Consider the following 27,088-nt stretch of genomic DNA (forward strand, 5'->3'; position numbering starts at 1 on the left):
TTCAACTATAAGCCCAAGACTAATCAAATCCACAACTACTCCGATTTCACTGAGTCTGCACCCAGCCAGCAGAATTCTGACTCTATGTACCAGGTTTGGCATCTCTGGCACAAATAGTTTTTGAGTTATTTCACTTGCATAATATGCTAACCCTAACCTTGGAACGCTGATCCTAACGCTCGCTGATATTTGACCTATTGACCTTTTTGATGATTCACAGTAAATAAAAAAAAACACAAACGTAAATTATATAAATATTGTATAAATAAGTTCCTTTATTATTTTATTAAACCCAATATGGGCTGTGGGATGAGAGTGTCAGGAGGCCTGAGCATCTCAAATGTTGTTGCCTTTGAACGAGATCCACAAACAATCCGAGATTTGAGCATTTTTCATTAAACATCAAAATATATTTTCATAGATTTATTTTACATTTCATCAATTTACTTTTTTCTAAGCTAGTGATCCCTTATTCATATGCCCATTAAATCATTTGGTGAAAGTACCAATGTTAAATAATTTTTAAAAAATTTAATTATGCAAACATTTTGCTCACCCTTCTGCCATCTAACTTCTCGGTTCTTTTTTTTTTTTTTTTTTTTTTTTTTGAGGAGCAGCAAGTACCTTATAGGTGTATTACCACCACGACCTTTTGAAGTTTGAAATGAGTTACACTCAAAGGGAACCAAAGTCCAGCAGAACAGTGATGTCGGTTTGGAGTCATGGCATGAGTACCGGTACTGGATGCTGGTAACGGACTGATGCCGGTATTGGGACACCACTATTGATAATGGCAGCTTCTCCTCTCACAACTTTCATTTTGAAATCGGGTTGAATTAGTTTTAGAAGTTTGGACAATACGCTTCAAGGGTTTTGTTTTTATCCATTCTGGACCAAGGCAAACCCCTGGAAATGTCTGATAAATTTTGTTGAGCTCATGTAACCAGAATCCTTAATGGTCACAATCCCAATAATGAAATTTTCACAACTTTCAAAACATTTTTCACCCAGTCTTTAATTGCAAAGCCAACAAGTACAAAACACAGTGCAACATTAGCAAATCAGAAAAAAAAAAAGTGTTGCAGAAACAGTTGAACTCTGTTTAATTATTTCCAAAGACAGCTCTACATGCCCGCTAAGCCTAACATGATCTATGTGTCCATGACTTCTGGGATCTTAACTCAGTCTTTGTCCTTATTAGGACATGTTTCCTGTGTATCTTCATGAGCATCTCTGAACCTGAATTGTGAGTCTGCTGTCTGGAAGCATAACTGGCTAACTTTTGTAGTTCTGTAACCTTTTGTTTATTTTCCCATCATCTAGCACTAGAGCTAGTCTGCACATCTTTGCAAGATCTTGTGATCTTCCCATTACTTCCAGGTGCATGATCCCTGCCATCGAATGAACTTCCTCTTTATACTGAGGTCAGAGCTTATCATTCCCCACTTCACCTTTCCTCATGTTTTTCTGTCCCAGTAAATGGATCCTTTTCACTTATGCCATCTGAGTCATCTCCTGTCCCTTATAACAGAATAGTATATTTTATACATATTAAATCACAACATTAATTAAATCAGATATTTACTTTTTTACCTCACATTACTTTCCAATTATTGATATCATTGTTCAACACTATTCACTATTGATATTTGTAACATTCAATTCCCAAGTTATAAAAAATCATTTATTGACTGCTTACAGTTTCAAATGGTCAATTATAAGGGAGACTAAGGTAAAGTCAGAATCATAGCTTTGGGGTAGGTTGAGCCAACTGAGCAAAATACACTTAATGCACATATTTTAGCCACTGTCTACATATCTCCAATATATAAAATCAAGATTCTGCATTTTCATGATTTTAGAGTGGACATCATGCCTCGTGTATATAAGCACAAAACAAGTAGGTTAGCCACCTGTGAAGTTAGTGAGGAGAAGTCTATTGGATCAGAAGCAATGCATATAAAATAGTCAGAACGACATTGAAGAGATACGCTGACAACAGAAAATGCACTTCTGAAAAGGATGGAGAAGCACTTCTGAAAAGGATGGAGAAGCAGAGGCTAAAATGATTTTCTTAGATGCCACAGAGTCTCAACTTTGCAAACCGATTAAAAAAGGAACTCTAATTGTAATTATGAAACAATGTTCACTTCCCAAAGCCACTAAAACATTATGTTGGGGGTGGAAGGGCTAGGGGTATCAACATTATCCCTGTCCTACACAGGGTATGCTGAGCCAAGAGATACATGTTATTAAAAATGTTATTTTATGAAAAAAGCTATGTTTATATTCATTCTGAGTGCTTAAAGAGAAGCTCAACATCCCAAAATACATGCAGATACATGCAGACATTAAACTAAGATTGCCTTGTAGCGATTCTAAAAACTAAAAATGACTCATCTCACCACAGTCTCCCCTACAGCCTATGCAGCTTAGATCAACTTACCAAAATTACAAGTTTTTCATAATTACATGATTAGACACAGAAATAAAAAAATTCAATCAAGGTCTATAGGACAAAAAAAGCAAAGCATAACGTCATTGCTTGAACTGAAGCCATCTCCCTTTAGTTTTAAATGTCTTTTTTTTTGCATTGTCAATTTTAGAGTTTGACTTCTAAAACCTTGTCAAGGACTGCTTCTGAAAACTAGCCGTTTTCTGAAAGGGCATGGAGACAAGACAACTGTTTCTTTTCAATTTAACAAGAGTCCTGTTTCATCACTGCAAATAAATTGGAACAACTAAAAATATGCTGGGTTTTACTTCTTTCAACTTCACCCCTCCCTTGTTAAGCTTGAATCTAGGAAAAATAGAATCTAGAATAAATCAGAAGCTTCTAGATTATTTACTTCATACTAATAGAAATTAGAAGACCCCAGAGTCATAGTAAAGGCATCTTATTGTCAAATCTGGCCTTATTCGTCACACTTGTCCCCGATCTGGGGTAGCATCTCACTCTGCTGCAACTTCATCATCAGGAAACAGTTCAGCTTCTCTCCCTTAACAAAGATGGTTCCCACCTGCAGAGAAAAGGATCAACAGAGAAAATCACTGAGTGTTTCCAGCCTCTCTCCATCAGCCGTCGGTTAGTGATGAAGCACAACCAGTAGAAAGAGCAGCAAGGACTTCTTTCCTGCTCAGAGAGCAGCTTTGGAGTGGAGCCAGCCTCCTCTTCGCTCAGATCTTAACGCGGCCTAGTGAACACACTGAGCTTCATTATGCCTGCACACACTTTTTGTCTCAAGTTTGCTTTCTCTATAGGTTTTACTCAGGTTCATAAATATGGAACCAGTCTCTGAACCCATCTGGATAAAACTAAGATCGGGTGAGACAAGATCTGATTCTACCATGGGTTGATGAATGAGCACCACTGACACTATACATGTTGGAAGGTTGATTAAAAAGATGAACACAAAAACAGTTATTTTCACATCGACATAAACAGAGGTACACAACAAGCAACAAGCATCCGATTGGTTGATTGTTGTACATTGTTATGTCCACTCAAGAAGTATTTCATCATTCTCCTCTCCCTGAGAAGCAGCAGCAGCTCTACTGGAAACACTGGACCAGCCAACTACTGACCTTAGAGCCTTTACAAGAGCCTTCAGCTGCTGAACATCTGACCCCTTCAGGTTGTTGTAGCTCAGGTCCATTTCTGTCAGGTGGGAGGGGTTGGACTTCAGAGCAGAGGCCAGAGAAGCACAGCTGACCTCTGACAAACTGCAGCCGTTCAGTCTGAAAGAATGACAAATAGTGAGATGAAGCCATCAGGATATGGGTTAAAAAAAGTCCAACAGACCCAGTTCACGAACTGATCTTAATGACATTCAGCATAGACCAGGTGACTTCAACTCTTAAACTGTAGAAGCTTTGCTTCTGTAGCAAAATTATCCAAGTTTTTACTTAAACAACTAAGACAAAGAGAATTTTGGAGGAAATATGAACAAATGTAGATTCATACGGACAAATTCAATTATTTCCACAGCCATAAAAACATGACATTATGGAGAATGTTTTTATGGCTAATTCTGTGTTTTAAGAGCTGAAACACAGAATTAGAACTTAGTGGAAAAGGTATTGGGTTATATAGGTATTATGAACATATATAGTTATTAGAATAGAAGATATGAGCTTTGTTTTTCAGCTGTATTATATAAAATTATTCATAGAAATATGAATTGAACTACACTTGTACCTCAATATCTGTATTTTGCAGAGAGGACTCTGTAGGAAACCACTGAGCTCCTTCACTCCAGCATCTTTCAGGTCTTTGTTCTCACTCAGGTCCAGTTCTGTGAGGTGGGAGGGGTTGGACTTCAGAGCTGAGACCAGAGAAGCACAGCTGATCTCTGACAACCTGCACTCCTTAAATCTGCATCAAGAAAAAAAAACACAAAAAAAAACAACATGAGCTGTAGACATCAGGATGCAGGCTAAAACTGATGTCCGAACAAATAAATAATAAAAAAAGTAGGAAATAGATTTCAGTGAATGTAAAAGTCATTGAAAAATGATGAGTTGAGTTGCATGGAGGCAGGTTGTTTCCACAATGACTGTAACCCACTTGGTGGAATTGAGTGATTTATTTGCATGATGAACAACAGTAATTCACATACAAAAATATGCCAATAAGAAATATTCTTTTTCCAGCTTTTACTCTGCAACACATCTGGGACATATTTCAGACACTTCATGAAAAATTCTAAAAAACACTTGATTCAGCATCAAGTGAGCATTGGAAGGAAATGGATTTAATGTGTTATCCAGTGGTAAAACTGGCCATTCTTTCCATCCAATCAAAATTAAAGCCGTCCTGTCCTCTCGTGAACTGAAAGTCAACTGTCTTATCAATCAAAATTTGTGCTGTGCTCTGCTCTACACAGGATTCAGGGACAGAGCATACTTTTGTTACATTGCTATCGCAATAAGTCTATCCTCCAGAGTTGTTCGTTCACCGTGTGCTGTCTGATCAGTTTTTGATAAACCGAGTTTGTTTTTGTTTTAAGTATTCCAAACCTGAGACAAAATTGTATTCTTTATCAAACAATGCTGTTAAAACATATAAAGAATCTGTTTCATGTTTAATTTCCTTTCAATCTCAGAAATGCAGATGAAGGGAACAATTTAATCTGTAGCCCTTCTTAAATGCATGCTCTTGTTCATATTGGGTGTGACACACAATTTAGTCTCCTTAGAAATTAAGTTAAGTTATCCATATGATTCATATCCATATGAAGTGTTCCCTGGTTTAATTTAGAGCTGCATTTTTTAAAGCAGGATAATAAAAAAATTGAGAGAAAATGGTGCTCTACATATCTAGAAGAGTCCTACTTAACTTGAAAAAATAGTTTGCCAGTGTATAAAAAGAGCCTTCACCAGTCTAGAACATTATATTTTTGAGGAGATTTCTTATTGACAGATTTCCAGCTAGTACCCTTCACTGTTGGTCCCTTCCTCTCCAGAAAGGTTTAGTCATCATTGCTTCCTTAACAGTATTAGTGATTTGTAAAATTTCATTCAACCTCTAAAGGGTAACAGTCCTTCAGTTGAACCAGACCCCAATCTTTACCTGATCTAGCTTCTTCCTCAAAAACTCAGCTGCCCAAATCTTCCCTGAAATTTCCCACATTTTTCTCCACTTCTGTGTACTTAGCCTTAATTGTTTACATTTTGACTTAGACTTAGAGAGACTAGACTTTAGATTTGACTTTATTGATCCCTTGGAAGACTCCCTCAGGAAATTATAGTTACCAGCAGCTCACAGGCAAAAATGTGGCACACAGTAAGCATACACAAAATACAAAAAAATACAAATTAAATACAAAACAAAGAATATAAATACAACACAAAAGGAAATTATAGCAATTTGGTCGATAGATTGACCAGTGATATGGTATTGCACTGTATGGTTAGGCCTGATAAATATGGAGTTCACATTTGTAGAAAAACTACTCCTTCTTCCCTCTGTCCTGTGTCACCTCCGACCCCCCAGTGAGGAGTTGTACAGTCTGAAGGCGTGGGGGACAAAGGAGTTCTTGAATCTATTGGTCCGGCACTTGGGAAGCAGCAGTCTGTCACTGAACAGGCTCCTCTGGCTGCTGATGACGGCGTGTAGAGGGTGGCTGCTATCGTCCATGATGTCCAGCAGTTTGTTCAGTGTCCTCGCCTCTGCCACCGTCACCAGAGAGTCCAGCTTCATGCCGACCACAGAGCCGGCACGTCTGATCAGTTTGTCCAGTCTGGACGTGTCCTTCTTGGATGTGCTGCCTCCCCAGCACACCACGGTGTAGAAGAGGACACTGGCGATCACTGACTGGTAGAACATCCACAGCAGTTTGCTGCAGATGTTGAAGGACCGCAGTCTCCTCAGGAAGTACATCCTGCTCTGCACCTTCCCGTACAGGTGGCTGGTGTGTTTTGACCAATCCAGTTTACTGTCCAGCCACAGCCCGAGGTACTTGTAGGAGCCCACGACCTCAACCTCCGTTCCCTCTAGTACGACTGGTCTCGGCATTGGTCTGGACCTCCCAAAGTCTATAACCAGCTCCTTCGTCTTAGAGGTGTTGAGTTCCAGGAGCAAAGTCCCTCACCAGACAGCGATATTCCTCCTCTCCGTCGTCCCTGATACATCCGACTATGGCTGTGTCATCAGCATACTTCTGTATGTGACACAGCTCCGAGTTGTAGTGGAAGTCAGAGGAGTACAGGGTGAAGAGAAGAGGGGCCAGCACTGTGCCCTGAGGGGCTCCTGTGCTGCTGACCACAGTGTCAGACACGGTGTCCTTTAGCCTGACATACTGCGGCCTGTTGGTGAGGTAACTATGGATCCAGGTGACCAGGTGCTGGTCCACTCCCATGCTATTTAGTTTGTCCTGGAGCAGAAGGGGCTGGATTGTATTAAAGGCACTGGAGAAGTCCAAGAAAAGGATCCTCACTGTGCCACTGCCCTTATCCAGGTGGGAGTGGGCCCGGTGCAGCAGGTAGAGGATGGCATCCTCCACACCAACATCTGCCTGGTAGGCGAATTGCAGGAGGTCCTGAGCATGTTCCACCTGAGGTCTGAGGAGGCCGAGGAAGAGCCGCTCCAACGTCTTCATCAGGTGTGAAGTGAGTGCCACGGGCCGAAAGTCATTCAGCTCGCTGGGCCTGTTCTTCTTGGGCACTGGGACGATGCAGGATGTCTTCCAGAGGGTGGGCACTTCCCTTAGCTGCAGGCTGAGGTTGAAGATCCGCTGTAGTGGCTCTCCAGTTCAGCAGCGCAGGTCTTCAGCAGCCTTGGACACACCTGGTCCGGCCCTGCTGCTTTCCTGGGCTTGAGCTTCCTCAGCTGTTCTCTGACCTGGTCTGTGGTGATGTGGGGTGGAGGTTGTGCTGAGGTGTGTGGGGGGTTGTCAGTGTTTTCTTGTCTGTGGGGAGGTGTGTGGTAAGGAGCAGAGGTGGCTGCAGTGAGAGAGGGGGTTGGGGGGGCACAGACTGGTGAACCTGTTGAAGAAGTTGTTCAGTTGGTTTGCCCTCTCCATTGTTCCCTCAACGACTCTGGTCTTTGTGTTGAGGCCAGTGATGGTCCTCACACCTTCCCAGACCTCCCTCATGTTGTTCTCTCTCAGCTTCTGCTCCACCTTTCTCCTGTAGCTGTCTTTTGCTTCCCTCACACACTGCTTCACCTCCTGCTGTGCTGCCTTCATGGCCTCCCTGTCTCCTCTCCTGAAGGCAACCTTCTTCTTGTTGAGGACAGTTTTGACTTCCCGCGTTACCCAAGGCTTGTTATTAGGGTAACAGCGGACAGTCTTAGCAGGGGATACCACATCTGCGCAGAAGTTCAGATAGTCCGTCAGGCAGTGTGTCAGCCCCTCTATGTCCTCGCCATGCGGGCTGAACAGTGCATCCCAGTCCGTGGTGTTATAACAGTCTCTCAGAGCACTCTCCATCTCAGGGGACCACCTCCTGATGGAGCGAGCTGTTGTAGGCTGCTTTTGGACCAGGGGGGTGTACAGTGGCTGTAGGTGAACGATGTTGTGATCTGACTTCCCTAGTGGGGGTAGGGGTGTTGCCCCCATTCTGTCACAAGAAGGTTTGACCTAATTTTTACAGACCAGAACAATGACACTTTGCAATGCCATGGCATTTATAGTAGTCTGTGAGAAATATTTACCATTATAAGCTTTTGTGTGCAAAGGAAGTTTTAAAACAACAACTTCACTAAAACTAAACAAAACCAGAGGAAAAAAACAGACCTCTCCATGAATCAGTAGATCATCGTCCATATATATGCAGTGCAGTGACAGCTAAACTTTAATGTCAGAAATATCAGCTGTATCTATTTTGAACACTTACGTCAGTTTTTGTATTTTGCAGAGAGGAGTCTGTAGATAACCACACAGCTCCTTCACTCCAGCATCTTTTAGGTCGTAGTTCTTGCTCAGCTCCAGCTCTGTCAGATCGGAGGGGTTGGACTTCAGCGCTGAGGCCAGAGAAGCACAGCTGATCTGTGACAACTGGCACCACTTCAATCTAAGTAAAGAATTCAGTTTGGGAGATGAGGCCAACAGGATCAATGTTAAAACTTAAATATGAACACTACAAAAAATATAGGAAATTAATTTCACCTAATATAAAAGTGACAAAAACGTGATGACCTGATGTTATATGTATATATTTTCAGAATGAAAACTATTCTAACATTCATTGATGCTGGTGAAGAGCGACCTCCAGAAAACCAGGGTGAATGTTACTGACTGCCCTGCACAAAGCCCTGACTTGAATCCCATTGAAAATCTGAGCTGAACCAGAGTTCATGCGAGAAGACCATTGAATTGGAAATAGTTTGAAAGATTTGCCAAAGAAGAATTGGCTGGGATTCCTCTGGAGACTTGAAAGAGATTTCACAAATTACTATAAATATATGCTGTTATGTAGCAAGAAGGACGCAAAATTGACTATTGGAGTCAGAGGCGCTAATAATTAATGTATAGATAGATTTATTAATCTAGATTGTGTGCATACATCCCTGTACCCTCCGCCAACACTCCCATCAATACCAGTGCTGCTGTCCACCCACTTTCCCTTCTCCAAGACATGTTCTCTTCTGTCAGGCTCTGACCCACTCCAAGGGAACAACAGCTTTAAAACAAAGGTGAGGTGGAGGAATGTGGTGATGCAGTCAATTTTATTTTCATTTCTGATGCCTTTGTTTGTTTTATTTCATTACATTATGCTGTTTATGAATTCATCACATAATAATAATTTCTACCCTAACAAAGTGGAAATGAGTAAAATATAAAGTTCAACACTTTAAAACCTGAATTAATATATGAAGAGATATGACTTAAAATAAGTATTAAAGTATCAGTGAATGAGTTTATTGAATAAACAGATGAAACAAACCTCAGAATCGTCACTTTAGTGATTGAACTCTCCAGGATTTCACACAGATGCTTCATTCCAGAGTCTTTCAGTTCAATGATCCTACTTATTTCCAGATCGGTCAGATGGCAGGGGGTGGACTTCAGAGCTGAGGCCACAGCTTTACATTCAGTCTCTGAGAGATCAGAGCCACTGAGTCTGTGATTAGAGAAAAAAGTCAGTTCTGATTAAATCAGACAATCTAGATTATAAACAGACTAAAATGTGATCTAAATCATATAATCTGGATATCGTTTTACTGAGATTGCCACAACAGAATCTCCACTGTTCAAGATTAAACTCTTGGAAGAGAGACGGCATTCAGAGAACCCTAGCCTCAACACTGCTCCCCAACTCACAGCCGATCTCTGTCTGGATAAACATTTCCCCCACAAGACTCATCCAGAAATGACTTTTTCTGAAGCCAAACAAATCACCAAACTTCTTGCTCTCATTTACAAACTCAGAGGAAATTAGAGTGAAGAGGAAAAATTTGTTAACAGGGTTTTCTGTGTGAAAGCAATTATTTTCCACGGCAACAACTGCAATGAAGTATTTATTTTAATGGTCCAAGATTCTATGAAGTGATTTTATTAAAACGGACAAAGATCCTAAAAGACAAATTATGGACGAATGGCCCACTTTGGGCCATATCGTAAAATATCAAAATATCTTACATATTTTAAGATCCCTTTAAATATTATGATATTTTACTTCTAAATTGTAGCTGTGGCTGATTGGATCTTTCATATACAATATAGATTTTCTAGTTCTCAATGTCTTCTATTCATTGCAACTGAATATGAAAACAAAGAAAACGTGGGACACTTTTAAATTAGCAAAAAAAAAACAACAAAAAAAAAGCAGCACCGTCATGAGTGAGCTGAACATTTACATTTTTCAATTGGTGCCTCAGATACAGATAATGAAATGCTAGATTTAAGTAGAAGACCTTAAGGCATTGTAAAGAAGATGGAAAAATAGGATGAGGAAAATGTCTTAAATGTACATTTTCCTTAGACAGAAATGCTTTGAAATAAATTGAATAATTCCGGGTGCTTACCCAACCTTTTAATAACTAGAACCAATTGTAATATTTGTGTGATTAATTTTTTTTTCTTAAATGTTCCAAGAGGACATTTGTTTTGAACTGGCACTAAGTAAATATATGGTTGAAAAAGACCAAAGTACTAAAGAAGTAGCTGAAGGCCAACAAGCATCCAGAAGCAACTTGTAGAATTAATAATAAACAGGAGTACACTAGTTCTGAATGAAAACTTCTTGACTCACCGAGCCTTTTTGCAGTTCTTCACAGCTGGAACCAGTCTCAGTTTCCCCCCCTCTGATGTGTTGTACTTCTCCAGGTCCAACTCATCAACAACCTCCGCTGACATCTGCATCATGTACGCCAGAGCTGAGCACTGGCTCTCTGTGAGCTTCTTCCCTGATTCCAAGAGCTGTTGGATCTCCTGAAAAAATGACTCGTCATTTATCTCTGTCAGACACTGGAAGATGTTGATGCTTCTCTCTGGAGAGATATCATCAGTGTTCATCTCCTTCAGATTTTTGATGATTCTCTGAATGATGTCAGGGTTGATCTCTGTCTTCCTCAGCAGGTCTCCTAAGAGGTTCTGGTTTGATTCCACAGAGAGGCCATGAAGGAAGCGAACAAACTGGTCTAGTTGGCCATTTTTATTCCTGAGGGATTTCTCCATGACTTTCTTCAGGAACTCATCCAAAGATGAGTAATTATGGTTTTCTCTTAGGAAGCTCTCTATCACCTCTGTGTTCTTAATGGCAAAACAGTGAATCATGTAGACTGCAGCCAGAAACTCCTGGATGCTTCGATGAACAAAGGAGTAGACTGAAGTTTTGCCCAAACCTTTCTCCTCTTTAATGTTCTCGGTGAACACGCCTGAGAACAACAAGGCGTCTTTGATGTCAATGTCACCTTTTTTGAGGTCTGATTTATTGAAGACAAATTTTTCTTTCAGCAGCTGCTCCAAAGCCAGTCTTCCCAGAGACCCAACCATCTGCCTGATGTACGTATTTTCAGCTCCACCACCATATTTTTCCTTCTTGATGTTCTTCTGAATCACCAGGAACTTAATGTACAGCTCAGTAAAAGTATTTGGCAGCTCTGCTCCCTCTCTGACCTTTAGCTCATTCTCCAGAACATCTGCCGTGATCCAGCAGACCACTGGGATGTGACACATGCTGTTCAGATTTCTCGATGTCTTCATGTGGGAGATAATCCTGCTGGCCAGCTGCACATCTTTGAATCTCTTCCTGAAGTACTGCTCCCTCTGTGTGTCAGTGAACCCTCTGACCTCTGTCACCATGTCAATGAACTCACCTGGGATCTGATTGGCTGCTGCAGGTTGCGTGGTTATCCAGATGAGAGCAGAGGGAAGAAGCTTCCCCCTGATGAGGTTTGTCAGCAGGACATCCACTGAAGTGGACTCTGTAACATCAGTCAGGATTTGAGTGTACCGAAAGTCCAGAGGAAGGCGATTCTCATCCAAACCATCAAAGATGAACAAAACCTTTAAGTGTTCAAAGCTGCACATTTCTTTGTTTTTAGAAAAGAAGAGATTGACAAGATCCACCAAGCTTAATGTTTTCTCTTTCAAGGCATTCAGCTCTCTGAAAATGAATGGAAATACGAAGTGGATATCCTGGTTGGTTTTGTTTTCAGCCCAATCCAGAACAAACTTCTGTGTTAAGATTGTCTTCCCAATTCCAGCCACACCCGTTGTCATCACTATTCTGATTGGTTCCTCTCTTCCAGGAGGGAGTTTGAAAATGTCTTCTTGTCCGATTGTTGATCCATGTTTCCTGGACGATGTTTGAATCTGTCTGACTCCATTTTCATCATTGATCTCTCCAATCAATTCCTCTGTGATGTACAGCTCTGTGGAGATCTGATTCTGAAAGGTCTGATTTTGAGTTTCAACAACGTCTTCACGGAGATATAGGAACATCTTCTTTAGAGACTCTTTAAGGTCACTTTGACGCCGATCAACAATATCTGAATGAAGAGACAAACAAAAACATGATACACTTAAAAAAAATAAAGAATACAAACTATTACTGATTCTATCAGATGGCTGTCTGTATATAAAGTCACATCAACAGATTATAATGCAAAATATATTCACAGTAAATTCCAAGCCCATGGAAGCAAGTAGATGGGCAAGTCAGGGCATGGCCGTTCTCCTGCTTCTGTGGAACAATTTTTTGTTCTTTTTATTCCTCTCTGCTAACACATATTGGCCAGAAAAAGCAGAAAACACTGGAGTAAAGCTAGTGAGGCTCTGGTTGAAAAACCTTACTGCTGCTTAGAGAAAAGTCTTCAGATTTCCCAATACTTAGTGGACACTATAACAAAGTACAATACATTTTGGGTAATAACTCCTAAACCTCAAGTTCTACACTGAGAATCTTACTGGGACATTAAACATTAGATGATTCTGCAACAATGTTTACTTTGGCTACGCCCACTTCTGCCTAGATTTTTATTTTTTTTTGCTATAACATAGTTTTGATTATGTCATCAGGAACACATTGATCCCACATTATAAGGTGGATCAACTTGAAACTTTGTACATAACATCTATGGACCAAGCTGCTAATGCAATATGGAAAGAATTTGAAGATTTTTCAAAATTATGCAAGCTGGTGCTTCACAACATATTAGGAAGATATAATAATCACGTTATGAATGAATGATGTGATAAACATTGAATTGCTTTCTCTGTCTACTTTCTGAGTCCAGGTATTGGAGGATAAAATAAAGACTGATGTATCAGACAGTTTCACCCCTATTCTTCATATCATTTCATAACTTTGTTTTTATGCAGAGTTCTGGACTCCATCTGAGTCAATTTTTTGTAAAGCCTGTCATATTCAGGCTTTACAAAGATTCCAAATGTTTCCCACAGTGCTTCACTGAGCAGAAAGAGATGAAAAACATAGATATAGTCTGAGAGGCCATGGTTCATCACACAAGCTATAATTTAGATTTGGTTGATACAGAAATAAACTCTTGAGTTTCCTGGTAATATACATATATACAAACAACCAAGTATGTTTTGTCTTCTCTCTATAGAAGTTTTCAACAGCTACTGGCAGTTTCAGTTTAAAAGATTTTCATTACTTACCTGAGTCCTGTTGGCCTTCCAGCTGCTCCTCTACTTGGGGTTTCTCAGTCTTATCCCTAAAAATACATTATTCATGGTTTTATTTACAAAATCTACTGTCTTTCACTTGTATTCATTCATAAAGGAAGCAATTAATATTGGAGCAAAAATCCAAAAATAAATTAAAGAATTGGAAAACAAATGAAATCACATCATATTCACACACAGAGAAAACCTCTCTAAATGCCAAGAAGACCCCACCAGAAAACACACTACTCAACCAAAACATCAGCACAGTTAATTTCTCCTGCATATACTGACTGTTTCCTCTGTTTTCAGGCACTGAGGTAGAAAGCCTATAATTCAAGAAGCCTCTTCAAATAAAGGCCTCAATGGCCAGTGTCATGAAATTGCTACATGTGTCTCAGAGGCCAATTTATTGCCATGTTTATCAAGTGACAGACTAAGCAGTTTTTGCTTCAGATATTCTGGTCCAGTGGGAGTGGTGATCTACCCAACTGATTGGATTCATCATAATTTTTGAATAATATATAAAAAAAATGTCCATAAACAAAACATCTTAGTGGGAATTTATCACATGTGGAAGCATGTATGTAATTGAGAAAATAAACCCAAGAACACAAACTTGTGGTACTTCATCTATAATCCTGGAGCTAAAAGTACTGGAATCTGGGAAACAAGTATGATCTAAACCAGGCTGGTGCTGTTTCTTTGATGTGTCCTACTTCTCATATTGCAAATTCAATAAAATTATACATTGAACCCCAAACCAATTACACCGTGTTCCAAATTATTATGCAGAATGGATTTAAGATTCATAAAGTTTCATTTTTTTGTTGTGCTATTACATTTATAGATGGTATTGTGTGTCAGGGCTCTTTGAATCACTGTAATTAATTTGTGACAGCTGTTTGTAACCAGCTCACAAACAGCAACGATGGCAGTGGACCCAGCCGTACATAAAGATTAATTTTAAAACAAACTTGTTCGCTGATAACTGCTGTGCAACCCTGGATGGCCCAGATGGACACAGCAGTGGATTGGTGGTGGATGGACCACCACGTCCCAACATGGCTGTGATGTCAGTAAGGAGGTGGTGGAGTCATGCTTTGGGCCCAAATCATGGGGAGAGAGAAAGCTGGTCGGCCCCTTCAGAGTCTTCTTTATAATTCATAAAATGTTTAAAAAATCCGCCGTAAATAATAATTTGGAAGAGTGCATTTCGAGTTTTTTATATTTAAAAAAACATACTGCTCTCATGGGAAGCTTCGTTCAGTAAAATTTGATTTATAATATAATAGTTCATGACTTGAAAATTATCCTGACCCTCATTTGCATTGACCATTTAAGAAAATCTGAGAAAATATCACTTGCATAATAATTTGGAACACGCTGTAGGCTTTAATTTCTATGAGGGATTGGGAGCCAATGTTGCTGAGGCAGCATAGATAAACTTGATCTGAATTTGGACTTTAGATGAACTTTTAGAACTTACGCTTTATTATCAAAGAGATGTTCACCAGACTCTTGACCTAGAAAATGGGTAAACAACAGCAGACAGTGTTCAGCTTTAACCATATAATTAAAGAAAAGAAAAACAGTAACAAGTAGAAACCTTGTGAACAGACCTGTGATAGAAGATGACTGCAGTTCAGACCACAGTTGTGGATCGATAGTTTGAAGATGATGAATCATCTCCTTGGAGGCATTGGTTTCCTTCTCCATTACAATGTCAACTAAGCAGGTGGCCATGTTTAGTCTGGTGTTTTGAAGGATTTGCTCCTTCTCCGATGACTTCAAGATGTTTGCACTCATGAGATGCTCTATGAGTTGTGTCAAGGTTTCTTTAGGTACCTTCCTCACAAAGTAACTAAGCATCCAGATGAGCTTGTTCTCTGTAAGTAGAAATACAAATTACTGCAGTTCCTTGATGGGAACTTCATGATGCAATAAAGGCCGAATTTTGGAATCTAACTGTACCTTCATTTGGAGATGATGGAGTAATCTGCTCCTCTTCTTCAAGTGTCACTTTGTCTGTTGATAAGAAGAATGAATGTTTAGCAGGTACTCGTTCTGACGTTTCAGAACAAACTCTTGATCGAGTTTGTCTCTCCATCAGACAGACCTTTATTATTTTCAATCTTCTTCAGGATCTTCTTTGTGACATCCCTGGTGTTTGGGTGGTACGTCTTAATCATAACATCTACTGTCTCCAGTATGTCTGCACCATCCAGCTTGGATCTTTTGATGGGTCCAAAGCCATCCTTTGATTCATCTGCATTGTGAAGGTGATGCTGGAATAACTTCATCTCCTTTTTGTCCAGGTCTTCCAAAATATCCAGAAGCCAAACTTTAAACACCTGCCATTTTATGAAAAGATTCCCTGTTAGAATATCGGTAAATATAATCTTTGCGCTCATTAATTATTAGAGAAGTTAATGACATTCCTATTTGGAGGCAATACAGAAAAAAGTATAATTACATGTCCTTCATATGGAATGATCTTCTTGAAAATCTTTTCTGCCACCTCCTTGGTGTTTGTGGTGTACATCTGAAACATCTTATCTACTGTGTCCAATCTGTCTGCATGTTCCAGACGGCTCTTTTTGATTGGTGTGAAGTCAACGTCGGACTCGTGTAAAGTGTGAAGGTACCATTGGAAGTACTTCAACTCTCTGCTATCCAGGTCTTCCAGACGGGCCTTCAACCATTGCTTGATATAATTTTTTTTTAAAAATGAGGTTAGTTAGATAAATTTTATCAACAAAACAGTCATGAGCTATTAGGACTCCAAAATTGGTGGGTCCAAGAACACAGCTTCAAGTTTTTTGCATGACTATGTCTGATGTTTTTTTAAAGCAGTTTACAAAACACACTGTTAAGAACAAGTGAAGAAAATCTATTCCCAAATAACATGAGCATAGCAATTAACTTTACAGAAATCAGTCAAAACTCAGGCTATCTGGTGGCATTAAGCTCATAGACAAAGATGGTGACTTACAACATCATTATCTTCAGGAGATTTTTGCTGCCAGACTTCCTTCATGTCCTTGAAGGCTCTATGAGTAATAAAATGATATTAAATTTACTGAAGGTACATTTTTTAAGAAAATATCTATTGCAGAAGATAGCGTACATCCAGGGCTGGTGAGATGAGTGGGCATTGGGGGGCATTGTCCACCCACAGAGTCAGCTGAGCTTCCCCCTGGACTGGAAGGTATTTCTTTCATCTTTACCTCATTGTGGCCAACTTTCTATTATTCCTACCTTGCTTTGGTACAATACTTGTCCCTCTGTCTCTCGCACCTCTGTCAGCCATTACAAATGTTTAATCCATTGCTAACATGTTTTCCCGACCACCTTTAATGCAACACCAGTCAGTTGCGACAGAGACATGCTGATGCTGTGCAGAATGGCATTCTGGTGTGTGTTAGAATCATGGCAGGCAACTAGCAAAAGTCAAAGAACTTTGCACAGTCCACCCCCCATACAAAACGAGTGAGTTGATTAATGCTGTTGGATGCAGGTAACATTAGCTTACTGACTAGCTAATGCCAATAAATCACATTAAGCTTTTTAAAGTGAACAGATGACTAATATTTTTTACATCTATGTTCAAAAGTGGTTAGTTCTGGTTAGATTCACTTGAGTTCCTTTTTGGGAAAGGATGAATTGAGAATAGTTTTACTGCACTGTACTTTTTTCCTTCACTTGAGTAATATTATTTCTAGTCTTAGTTGAGTCAATTTGATTTTGCATTTAAAGAAATAGACTTCATGGGAAACCTTAGATTTCTGCAACATATGAGTTAATGTTTATGCAAATTTGAGCTTAAGTACTCAACATTTTACTCATGTCACTGTTTACATCCTTACTGTTTATTTTATTTAAATAAACATGGCTACTTTATTTGAAATGTTACATAAAAGTTTGTTTGTGTATTTATATTAAAGTAAAAGTTTGTTTAGTCTACCCCCCTCAAATTAAGCAAAAGCACCCCTCCCACTAAACTGCTCTGGACCCGGTGCGGTGTATATCAGATATGCTGAAATCAAGTTCCAGTCCCTTGATTGATCAGTTTAGAACTTGGTAAATAAGTCACTCTGAAATTATTTGTCATATGGTAGAAACTTAACACAGACCCCTAACTTATCCGTTAATAATTGTGTTTGTAAAAATTTGTGAATATTTTACACTTCATGGTATCCAGGAAGACATAGTGATAATGCCATGTCACTGGTTCTCCAACACAGAGTAATCAGGTCACTTCAGAGGTTGATGTTAAAATAAACTTGATCTGAATTTGGACTTTAGAAGAACTTTTAGAACTTACGCTTTATTATCAAAGAGATGTTCACCAGACTCTTGTCCTAGAAAATGGATAAACAGCAGACAGTGTTCAGCTTTAATCATAGAATTAGAGAAAAGAAAAACAGTGACTAGTAGAAACCTTGTGAACAGACCTGTGATAGAAGATGACTGTAGTTCAGACCACAGTTGTGGATCGATAGTTTGAAGATGATGAATCATCTCCTTGGAGGCATTGGTTTCCTTCTCCATTACAATGTCAACTAAGCAGGTGGCCATGTTTAGTCTGGTGTGGTTTTGAAGGATTTGCTCCTTCTCCGATGACTTCAAGATGTTTGCACTCATGAGATGCTCTATGAGTTGTGTCAAGGTTTCTTTAGGTACTTTCCTCATAAAATCCAGAAGCATCATTTTGAGCTCGTTCTCTGTAGGCAGGAACACAAAGACATCACTGCTGTTCCTTGATGGATGCTTTGCCATGCAATAAAGGCCTGGTTTTAGAATCTTGTTGGACCGTCATTTGTAAATGATGGAGTAATCTGCACCTCTACACACTAAAAAGTGTTTTTGGCTGTAGTTCATTTTATGGACTCATATGTATCTCATTAATTCATTTTCTTCCTAGCTAACATAAGGAGAACTTTGTCCTCGATGAGGTCGTCTTAAATTCTCATAATCTTTGCTGTTGTCTTCTCTCTCTGTCATCACCCACTTTCCTGTCCACTTCTCTCAATAAAGGCTGTCTGAGTCAAAAAAAACCCTTGTAAAAAGAGATTTCGTATTAGTTCCCTTCTTTATCTGAAGTAAACTAAATGATTTGATCAAGAGTGACTTGAATTTGCCATTTTAAACTCACTTAATGAATTCAGTTAAAAAATGTAATAAACTGAGTAGGATAAACTCGACAAATAATGAGTTGGACGAGCAATATATATTGAGTTGGATAAACCTGGTAATTTGAGGTGGATAGAGATAACTTGAGTTGGTAAAACTTAAAAGGAAACTTAACGTAAGTAGGCATGTTCAGCAGAAAAACTTCTCCTGATGTTTCAAAATTTTCTCTCCATCTAACAAACCTTTATTGCTCTGAATCTCCTCGGAGGTCTTCTTCGTGACCTCCCTTGTGTTTGTTCTGTCTGCTTCAGTCATCAGATGTGCCGTGTCCAGTCTGTCTGCACCCTGCAGCCCGCTGTTTTTGATGGGTTTGAAGCCGACCTCAGCCTCGTCTACAGTGTGAAGGTAGTGATGGACGTGCATCAGCTCCCTGTCGTCTAGTTCATCCAGACGCTCCTTCTGCCATCGCTTGTCCTTTAAAAACCGATAACTGGTTTTAGATAAATGTCATGAATGAGTCAGTTAACAGCTTTTGTGACCCCAGAGTTGGTGGAGTATTTGGTCACAGCATCAGGATTCCTACCAAAACTAAATCTGATGTTAGCTTAAAGAAGTATACATAATGAACTTCAACACAAGTGAGGAATTTTTTTTTTCAGAGGCTCCTGTACTACCTTACCTTACAAGACTTAGACTTTGTACAACAGCATCATAAGGTGTGCTGTTTGTGATGTTTCTCAGTAAAAAAAAATATTCTATTAATATTTATGTTTATTTAGCCAAAAAATTTTTGTAAATTTTTCAGTCATATTTTTACATGAATAAATATTTAGCTTTCCAAACAATTGTGTAGCTTACAAATTTACAAATATTAATTTGGATACTAAATATTTAGTTACAAATTCAACGTTTAGGTCTGAAGTACATAAGCATTTAATTTCCTGAAAAAACTATTTGTTTTTCGAAAAAAAATATTTAGCTTGGAGAGATGGGGCTTATTCGACCCCTCGTGATATGATCCAGTGATCCAACTGGTGTAAAAAACGAACACCCTTTTTTTCCTCTTATGACTCTGAAATAACCAAATTATTGAGAACCTAGTCCTTAATTTTTTATTGTGTAACTTTTCAAACTGCTCCCTCTGGCAACAAGATTGAAGATGATGGATGGTGACTTACGTTATAATTGTTCCTGAATTCCTGCCTTTCCTCGATGGTTTTTCTGGTCAAAAGATAATACTAACATTAGTGAAGGACAAATTTAAAGGAAATATTATCTGCTACCAAAGATTAGCCAAAATCATATATGCTGAAATCATGTTCCAGCCTTTAGGTAGACAAGTTTAAAATATTTTTATTGAATCATTCAGAAAAGATTTAATATCTGGATCGATTTTATCACAGCTTCCATAAACCCGTCTGGATACTTCATTACAAACGTCAAAGATCTGACTAGAAGAACCAGAACATTAAGAGTTGACTCAAAGAGTCCATTAAATCTCCTGAAATCATGTAATATCACTTTAGTCATGCTGAATTCAGTGTGCAGAAGAATAATTTTCTGTCTTCTTAATGAATTGACCAACCATACAGTTGTAACATCAACTTCAGTTGAGCTATTGTACTTTTACAAGTTGTGAGAAAAGACAGAAAAACAAAACAATAAAAGTTTATGTCAAACAGAGGAGCCTGCAGACTCTCAACAGACAGATCCCTTCTTTGCTCTGTGGTGACAGGAGATGTGCATAAAATCTTACCCTTCTTTCTGAGGTTCAGATTTTTGATGTGTCCTGTCATCGTCATGTTGGGGAATCTTTTGGAAAATTCTGAGAAAACCAAACAGAAAATGCTTTCAGGTGAGTATTTACATTCTCACATTCAGGTTAAACATCCATCCATTGTTGTGGTGGAGCAGGGGGTTAGCATGCCCCTTGTTTGGAGGCCTCAGCCCTCGACGCGGACGTTGCGGGTTCGATTCCCGGGCCCAGCGACCTTTGCCGCATGTTCTCCCCCCTCCTTGCCCTCCTTCCTGTCAGTCTACTGTCGAAAAAATGCAAGCCACTAGCGCCGCTAAAAACTCTTCAGAGAAAAAAAAAAAAACATCCATCCATTAGTTGTCTTATGCTTGGCAGGTAATGGGTTGTTGGGGGCAACATGGCCAGGAGAGAACCCTAAACTCCCCCCTGCCTAGTGACATTCATCATCTCATTCAGGAGGATTCTAAGTTAAGGTGTTTTAGGCCAGAAAGGTCTGGTTTTTGTTATTTCTTTTATTTAATCAAGTAAAACCCCACTGAGTTCCAGATCCCACTTTCAAAAAGCACTTGAGGAGAAATTATGAACACACAAAAACCTGGTTACACAAAAGAGCCATCAGATCAGAAGGACCAGAAAACCAGCAGATTTTCCACTCCTCTCCAAATATCTATATCTGAGTTCATCCCTATGAAGGAAGCTCATTTTGGATGCTTGTATATACAGGAACTCAGGGTTTTGATCCTGATTTATGTGTCTTGATCAAAGGCGCAAGGGTGGGAATGTACACTAACCACTAAGAGTTGTTTTTTGGCTCAGCGTTTTCTGTACCAAAACACAGCACTGGCAGTACTGCCTTGTGGGATCAATCTGCTCTTCCTAATCTTTTTCATTAAAAAACGATGATTTTCCACTGCAAGTTGTAGCACCGGTCCCCTGACGCCAACCTCAGATTTAACCATCAGATTTTAACACACTGATAACTCTAAAGTTTATCATTGTTGCAAAAACCGGGTCTAACAGAATGATGTGCGTGTGTCTTAAAAGGACAGAATCCCGAAAGGACAGGTGGGACAAAAATGCGTCTAAAAATATTATGTAATTCAAAACCAACGTTGCACAATCGCTCACGGCTTACAGCATCAGAAAATCGGTGGGTCAAAGGAGCACTAATTGAAATAAACAAACTGCCTATGTTAAATTCAACTGAGAAAATAGAAAACAATAACACTCTTTTATAAACAAAGCCGCTGCCATAATGAAGACTGGTTTGGAGAGAACTTACAAATCCAAAATACTTCTAAGGCATGGACAGCAGCGGTCCACACAATTCTCCACAAAATTCTCCTCGCTGGATGCAGGTGCTGCTGTGAGGGGGTTTCTAGAAAAAAAAAAAAAAAAAAAAAAAGAAAACACATGGAAAATATTATGTAGTTTAATACTGACATGTTGTGAAAAAAATAAATGATGTTCATCCCAACAAGGAGGAGAGAGTGACCAGTTTAGAACATTTTGAGTCAGTATGATCTGGTTGGATTTCACTGCAGATTCCTAAATTCTTTCTGGATACAAATATGTAAATACCTTGTAGTATTTACATATTTATTTATTTGTTTGTTTAAATAGACAAAATTAATGTTGGAGGTACAATCTCCAACATTATGGGATATGCAATTAGTGTCTGTCTATATTTAAATCATAAATTGGAACCGTATTGCGAAAGCGCCTTGGACAACTGCATTATTCATGCAGTGATAGAGTCACATAACAAAGAGCCATATGAGACTGGATTTGTTGTCCCAAGTGGACCTAATTTGGAGATTCACTATTTGATGATGTGTAAAAGAGGAAAAAACAACTTATAGATGTTGTTCAGTAGATTCTGCAGTGTTTTGGCCAGAGCAGCTCCTGCATACACTGTTATCTTGTTACTCGAGGCACAGCTCTGCCTCTGCTTGGCTCTTCTCTTCATACAGACAGAATGAACCAGTCAGCCATAGAAAAAAACAACAACTTTCTGAACCACAGACATGTTCTCCCAAAGATAAAAGAAAGCAACTCAAAGCTTAGCACAAGCTTTGGGGCCAGTGAGTTTTATGAAACAGGGAAAAACAATTCTTTATCTTTTGTCAGCAAATGAGGATGCAATAAATACACAAAAATATAGAGAAACTACCTGGTTAGTTTTTTCAGTCACGTCTGCTAATTCTTAAATATTTTGTCAGTAAGGTGACTTACTGTGTCCTGAATCAGACATTCCTTTAGGAAAAAAAACGAAAACAAACTGCTCAGTTTTGATAAAGCAATAGAAATGGCCCTGAACAGAACTATTTCCAGAAAAAAATTAACAAAGGTCACGGAAGCGTACATGAGCTTTTAGTTCCATTTTTTTTTCTTTGTCATGTGATGAGTATTTTTGTGTTGAGTTCAGTTAAAGCATTTTGAAAAGTTAAGATGAAAATTAGTTAAGAAAGTGTCTGAGACGTGATGTGATATGAAAGTGTCCCCGAAAATCCTGTGGTTCTCCATAAAGATTGCTGAGCTGGCAGAGCAGGCAATTATAAGCCATTTGTGACTCATGAGCAGTCTGCTGTATCTTTCATCTCCACATCAAGCTATTGGTATTAGTCCATTGATAAATAATTATAGTTTTCCAATTGTGCTCAGAAGAATGGTAGTCTTCCCGTAGCAGCGAATTACCTTATGGTGATGTTACCCGTAAACCAGATTTACGGGTAACACAAATAAAAATGAATTCCTGCACAGGTTCGGTTTCAGAGTTGCTGGTCAGAAAGGAACCAACGTCTTCTCAAGGTCTCCACTCCAGGTACCAGATTCCTGCAACTTTTAGATGTGTTTCGGAGGCTGATTTAACACCATCCAGATCAAGTCACTGAGAAAGCCGTTTCTGTTTCAGAGGTCCTGCTCAAGTAGTAATGGTAATCTACCTAACTGGTTGAATTAATCAGGATTAGTATCATCAGCACAAAAGTGGAAATTTATCTAATATAGAAGCAAATGTATAATCAAGAAAAAAATACTCAAGGACAGGCCACTGAGGTCTGCAAGTAATCCTGGTGCTTGGAACTACTGGAATCTGGCAGGGAAATACAATCTAAACCAGCCTGGTGCTGTTCCTGGGATTCATCTCTGCTCCTTATTCTTGAAACAGAATTCCTTAAACTCCAAACCAATTGGGCCTTAGTTCATACAATGCATTGCCAAAAGTATTTGTTCGCCTAAATTATCGGAATCAGATGTTCCAAACACTTCCAGGGTCACTGGTGTATAAAATTAAGCACATGGGCATGGAGCCTGTTTTTATAAACATTTGAGAAAGGATGGCTAACTCTCAGGAGCTCAGTGAATTCCAGCATGGAACTGTGAAGGGATTTTGGTGTTGGGTTGTTTTTCAGGAGCTGCGCTTGGCCACTTAGTTCCAATGAAATGAATTCTGAATGTTTCCGCATACCAAGACATTTTTGACAATTCCATGCTACCAACTTTATGGGAACAGCTTAGAGTGGGCCCCTTCCTCTTCTATCATGACTGAGCACTAGAGAACAAAGCAAGGTCCATAAAGACATAAGGCACAGTCTGGTGTAGATGAACTTGACTGGCCTGCTCTTAAACCCGTCAGAACACATTTGGGATGAATTAGAGAGAGACTGCGAGCCAGGCCTTTTCGTCCAATGTCAGTATGTGACTTCACAAATATGCTCCTGAAAAAATGGACAGAAAACCCCATAAACACTCCTACACCTTGTGGACAGCCTTCCCAGAAGAGTTGAAGCTGTTTTAGCTGCAAATGATGAACCAAAATCATATTGAACCATGTGGAATAGGAATGGGATGTCACTTAAACTCATATGTGAGTCAAGTCAGGTGACAAATACTTTTGGTACTATAGTATATGATTGACTGGGTGACAATACCAGATGGTCAGCTGAGAACATGTCATCTAAATCTTGACTTAAGAAGAAATTGTTGAACTTACTTGTTACTAGTTACTTTGTGCTATTCCACTGATCCCTCCCTACTCCTCATACTTGGAATTTAATTGACTAACTTCCAAAACAAGCTGACATTAGTTCAAATTAATGATTGGATCAGAATGTTGGAAGGCCAGCTTAAGAAATTTGATTTCAATCTGGACTTTAGAAGAACTTGTTGAACTTACGTGTTTCCAGAGAAGCGACGCTCACTAGACTCTTGACCTGGAGAAAGTTAAAACAACATGAGATGGTGTTTAGCTGTAGCCATGGTAGTAAAGAAAAGAGAAACAGCTGTCATTAGAAAGTTGTGGACTGACCTGGGTCAGAAGGTGACTGCTCCTCAGACAATAGTTGTGGATATTTGGTTTGAATATAACGGATCAGCTCTTTGGAGTTTCCTTTGTCCTTCATTATGTCAACTAAGCAGGTGGCCATGTTTAGTCTGGTGTGGTTTCGAAAGATTTCCTCCTTCTCCGATGGATTCAAGATGTTTTCACTAATGAGATCCTTTATGAGTTTTGTCAAAGTTTCTTTTGGTACCTTCCTCAAAAAGTAACTAACAGTTCTGTTGAGCTCGTTCTCTGTAAGCAGAAATAGTCTTTTCACTGCAGTTCCTTGATGGGAATTTTGTGAAGTTGTAAAGGCCAGATTATGGAAGCCATACTGGTTGTACCTTCACTTGGAGAAGATGAATTCATCTGCTCCTCAGTTACAGGTTTAACTTTTTGTCTGTTGGGAATCAGAATAAATGTTTAGCAGGAGCTTTTTCTAATGTTTCAAGTTTCTCTCATCAGACAGACCTTTATTGCTTTCAATCTTCTTCAGGATCTTCTTTGTGACATCCCTGGTCTTTGGGTGGTACGTCTTAGTCATAACATCTACTGTCTCCAGTATGTCTGCACCATCCAGCTTGAATCTTTTGATGGGTCCAAAGCCATCCTTTGATTCATCTGCATTGTGAAGGTGACGCTGGAATAATTCCAGCTCCTTCTTATTCAGGTCTTCCAATTTGTCCAGAAGCCAAAGTTTAAATTCCTGCCATAGTTGAAGAAGATTCATTATTAGCACTATACCAGTCAAGAAAATCTTCTCTGAACTCATAGTCCTTCTGATGAGAGTTAAGGAGCTTCATGTGTAGGTAAAAAAGGTAATTATAATTACATGTCCTTGGTATGGAATGATCTTCTGGAAAATCTTTTCTGCCACCTGCTTGGTGTTTGTGGTGTACATCTGAAACATCTTATCTACTGTGTCCAATATGTTTGCATGTTCCAGATGTCTCCTTTTGATTGGTTTGAAATCAACATCAGACTTTTCTGGAATGCAGAGATGCCATTTAAATAACTTAAACTCTTTGCTGTCCAGATCGTCCAGACGGTCCTTCAACCATTCCTTTATAAAACAGATAAGGGAAGGTAGACAAATGTTATCATCATGCCAGCTCACAGATGTTGAAACTCTAGAATTGATGGACCCTGTGTGACAGGGTCAGGTTTTTTGCCTGACTATATCAGATGTTATCTTAAAGGAGTGTACAGAATATCTTCATACAGACAAGTGAAGGAACATTCCTGGAGTCTTTGAAACCTCAGAAAATATTGGCATCAAAGGCAGTGTTGTTTGCAAACTTACAGAATAAAAAAAATAAACATTATTTTTGATTGATTTAGCCAGAAAAAAAAAAGAATGTGGTTACTTCAAAGTCCTATTTTCACAACGACTCCTAATTCACTACCATCTGTAACCTCATATTTTAGCTTAACTTTAAAAAGATGAATGTCTTGTAGGATGATTTCCTTTGTTTTTTGCAATTAGTATTCCCTATGAAATAGGAAAGTAGGCCTTATACTTGCTTAATTTTATGTATTTGTCTTGTTAAGAAAACAGTCACTATTATTTTTGCATATTTTAATCAAACTTTTTAAACAACAAACATTTTTAACACTAACATTTATTAACAAAACACTGAGAACTAATCTACCAAATAGACTCAATATTATTTTTTATTATTTTGCATATTATAAAATATCTTTAAACTGCAGACAAAAACTTAATGCAGTCTGCTCTTCTCCGGTGTGGGGATGTGTTGCCCATTTTATCTGGCCCAGCAATGGTCTAAAATCTCATACAGTGTGTTTCGTGCGAGTATTCATATCAACTTTAAATTGTTTAAGCCACATGGACTTTATTATAGTTCACAAACACACAATCACAGTATTTTTTAAAATCTTTTTCCAAATATATCCTAAAAAAAATGAAGTCCTGTGGCTCCAGGCCACTTGGGGGCAGCCCTTTGCAGTTTTTTTTTTTTTTTTTTCTGAAACGATAAATAGGAAGAAATCCGCTAGCTCACAGGTTTTCTTCTTCCTTCATATTTGTTGTGGCTGTGGCATACTCTCATTTGCTTCTCTCAAAGTAATGGATTAATTTATTCAAATCTTCATGCACAATTATATTATGAGTCTGTTGTCATCTTGTTTCATATCTAAAACTACTGCTTGATTGCTCACTGAAGCATTGTTGTCTACACGTACTAGATTTACAAGTCAAACATATACACTACCATCATTAAGGGTTTTAGAGCAGTTGCACACATAGCTCTTTTAAATGGGTACAATGTTCTGGTGGTT

General features: G+C 39.0%; 1 protein-coding gene across 1 annotated transcript; it reads right to left on the reverse strand.

Moving 5' to 3' along the window:
- Positions 1 to 2,086: 2,086 nt before the first annotated feature.
- On the reverse strand, positions 2,087 to 25,179 carry LOC129376336 (NACHT, LRR and PYD domains-containing protein 5-like). Its single transcript, XM_055055942.1, has 22 exons — positions 25,132 to 25,179; positions 24,776 to 25,039; positions 24,644 to 24,680; positions 21,749 to 21,844; positions 20,467 to 20,535; positions 19,889 to 19,931; positions 18,953 to 19,184; positions 18,032 to 18,301; positions 17,902 to 17,938; positions 16,570 to 16,627; positions 16,051 to 16,281; positions 15,694 to 15,928; positions 15,549 to 15,602; positions 15,197 to 15,463; positions 15,064 to 15,100; positions 13,569 to 13,624; positions 10,696 to 12,436; positions 9,388 to 9,564; positions 8,338 to 8,514; positions 4,199 to 4,375; positions 3,586 to 3,738; positions 2,087 to 3,020 (listed from the first exon to the last, which is right to left on the reverse strand). The coding sequence occupies exons 1-22, from the start codon at positions 25,154 to 25,156 to the stop codon at positions 2,987 to 2,989; spliced, it is 4,470 nt and encodes a 1,489-aa protein (XP_054911917.1). The 5' UTR covers positions 25,157 to 25,179; the 3' UTR covers positions 2,087 to 2,986.
- Positions 25,180 to 27,088: the final 1,909 nt, after the last annotated feature.

The sequence above is a fragment of the Poeciliopsis prolifica genome, unplaced genomic scaffold (genome assembly GCF_027474105.1).
Source record: "Poeciliopsis prolifica strain line A6 unplaced genomic scaffold, Auburn_PproV2 SCAFFOLD043, whole genome shotgun sequence".
In the NCBI taxonomy this organism is placed as follows: Eukaryota; Metazoa; Chordata; class Actinopteri; order Cyprinodontiformes; family Poeciliidae; genus Poeciliopsis; species Poeciliopsis prolifica.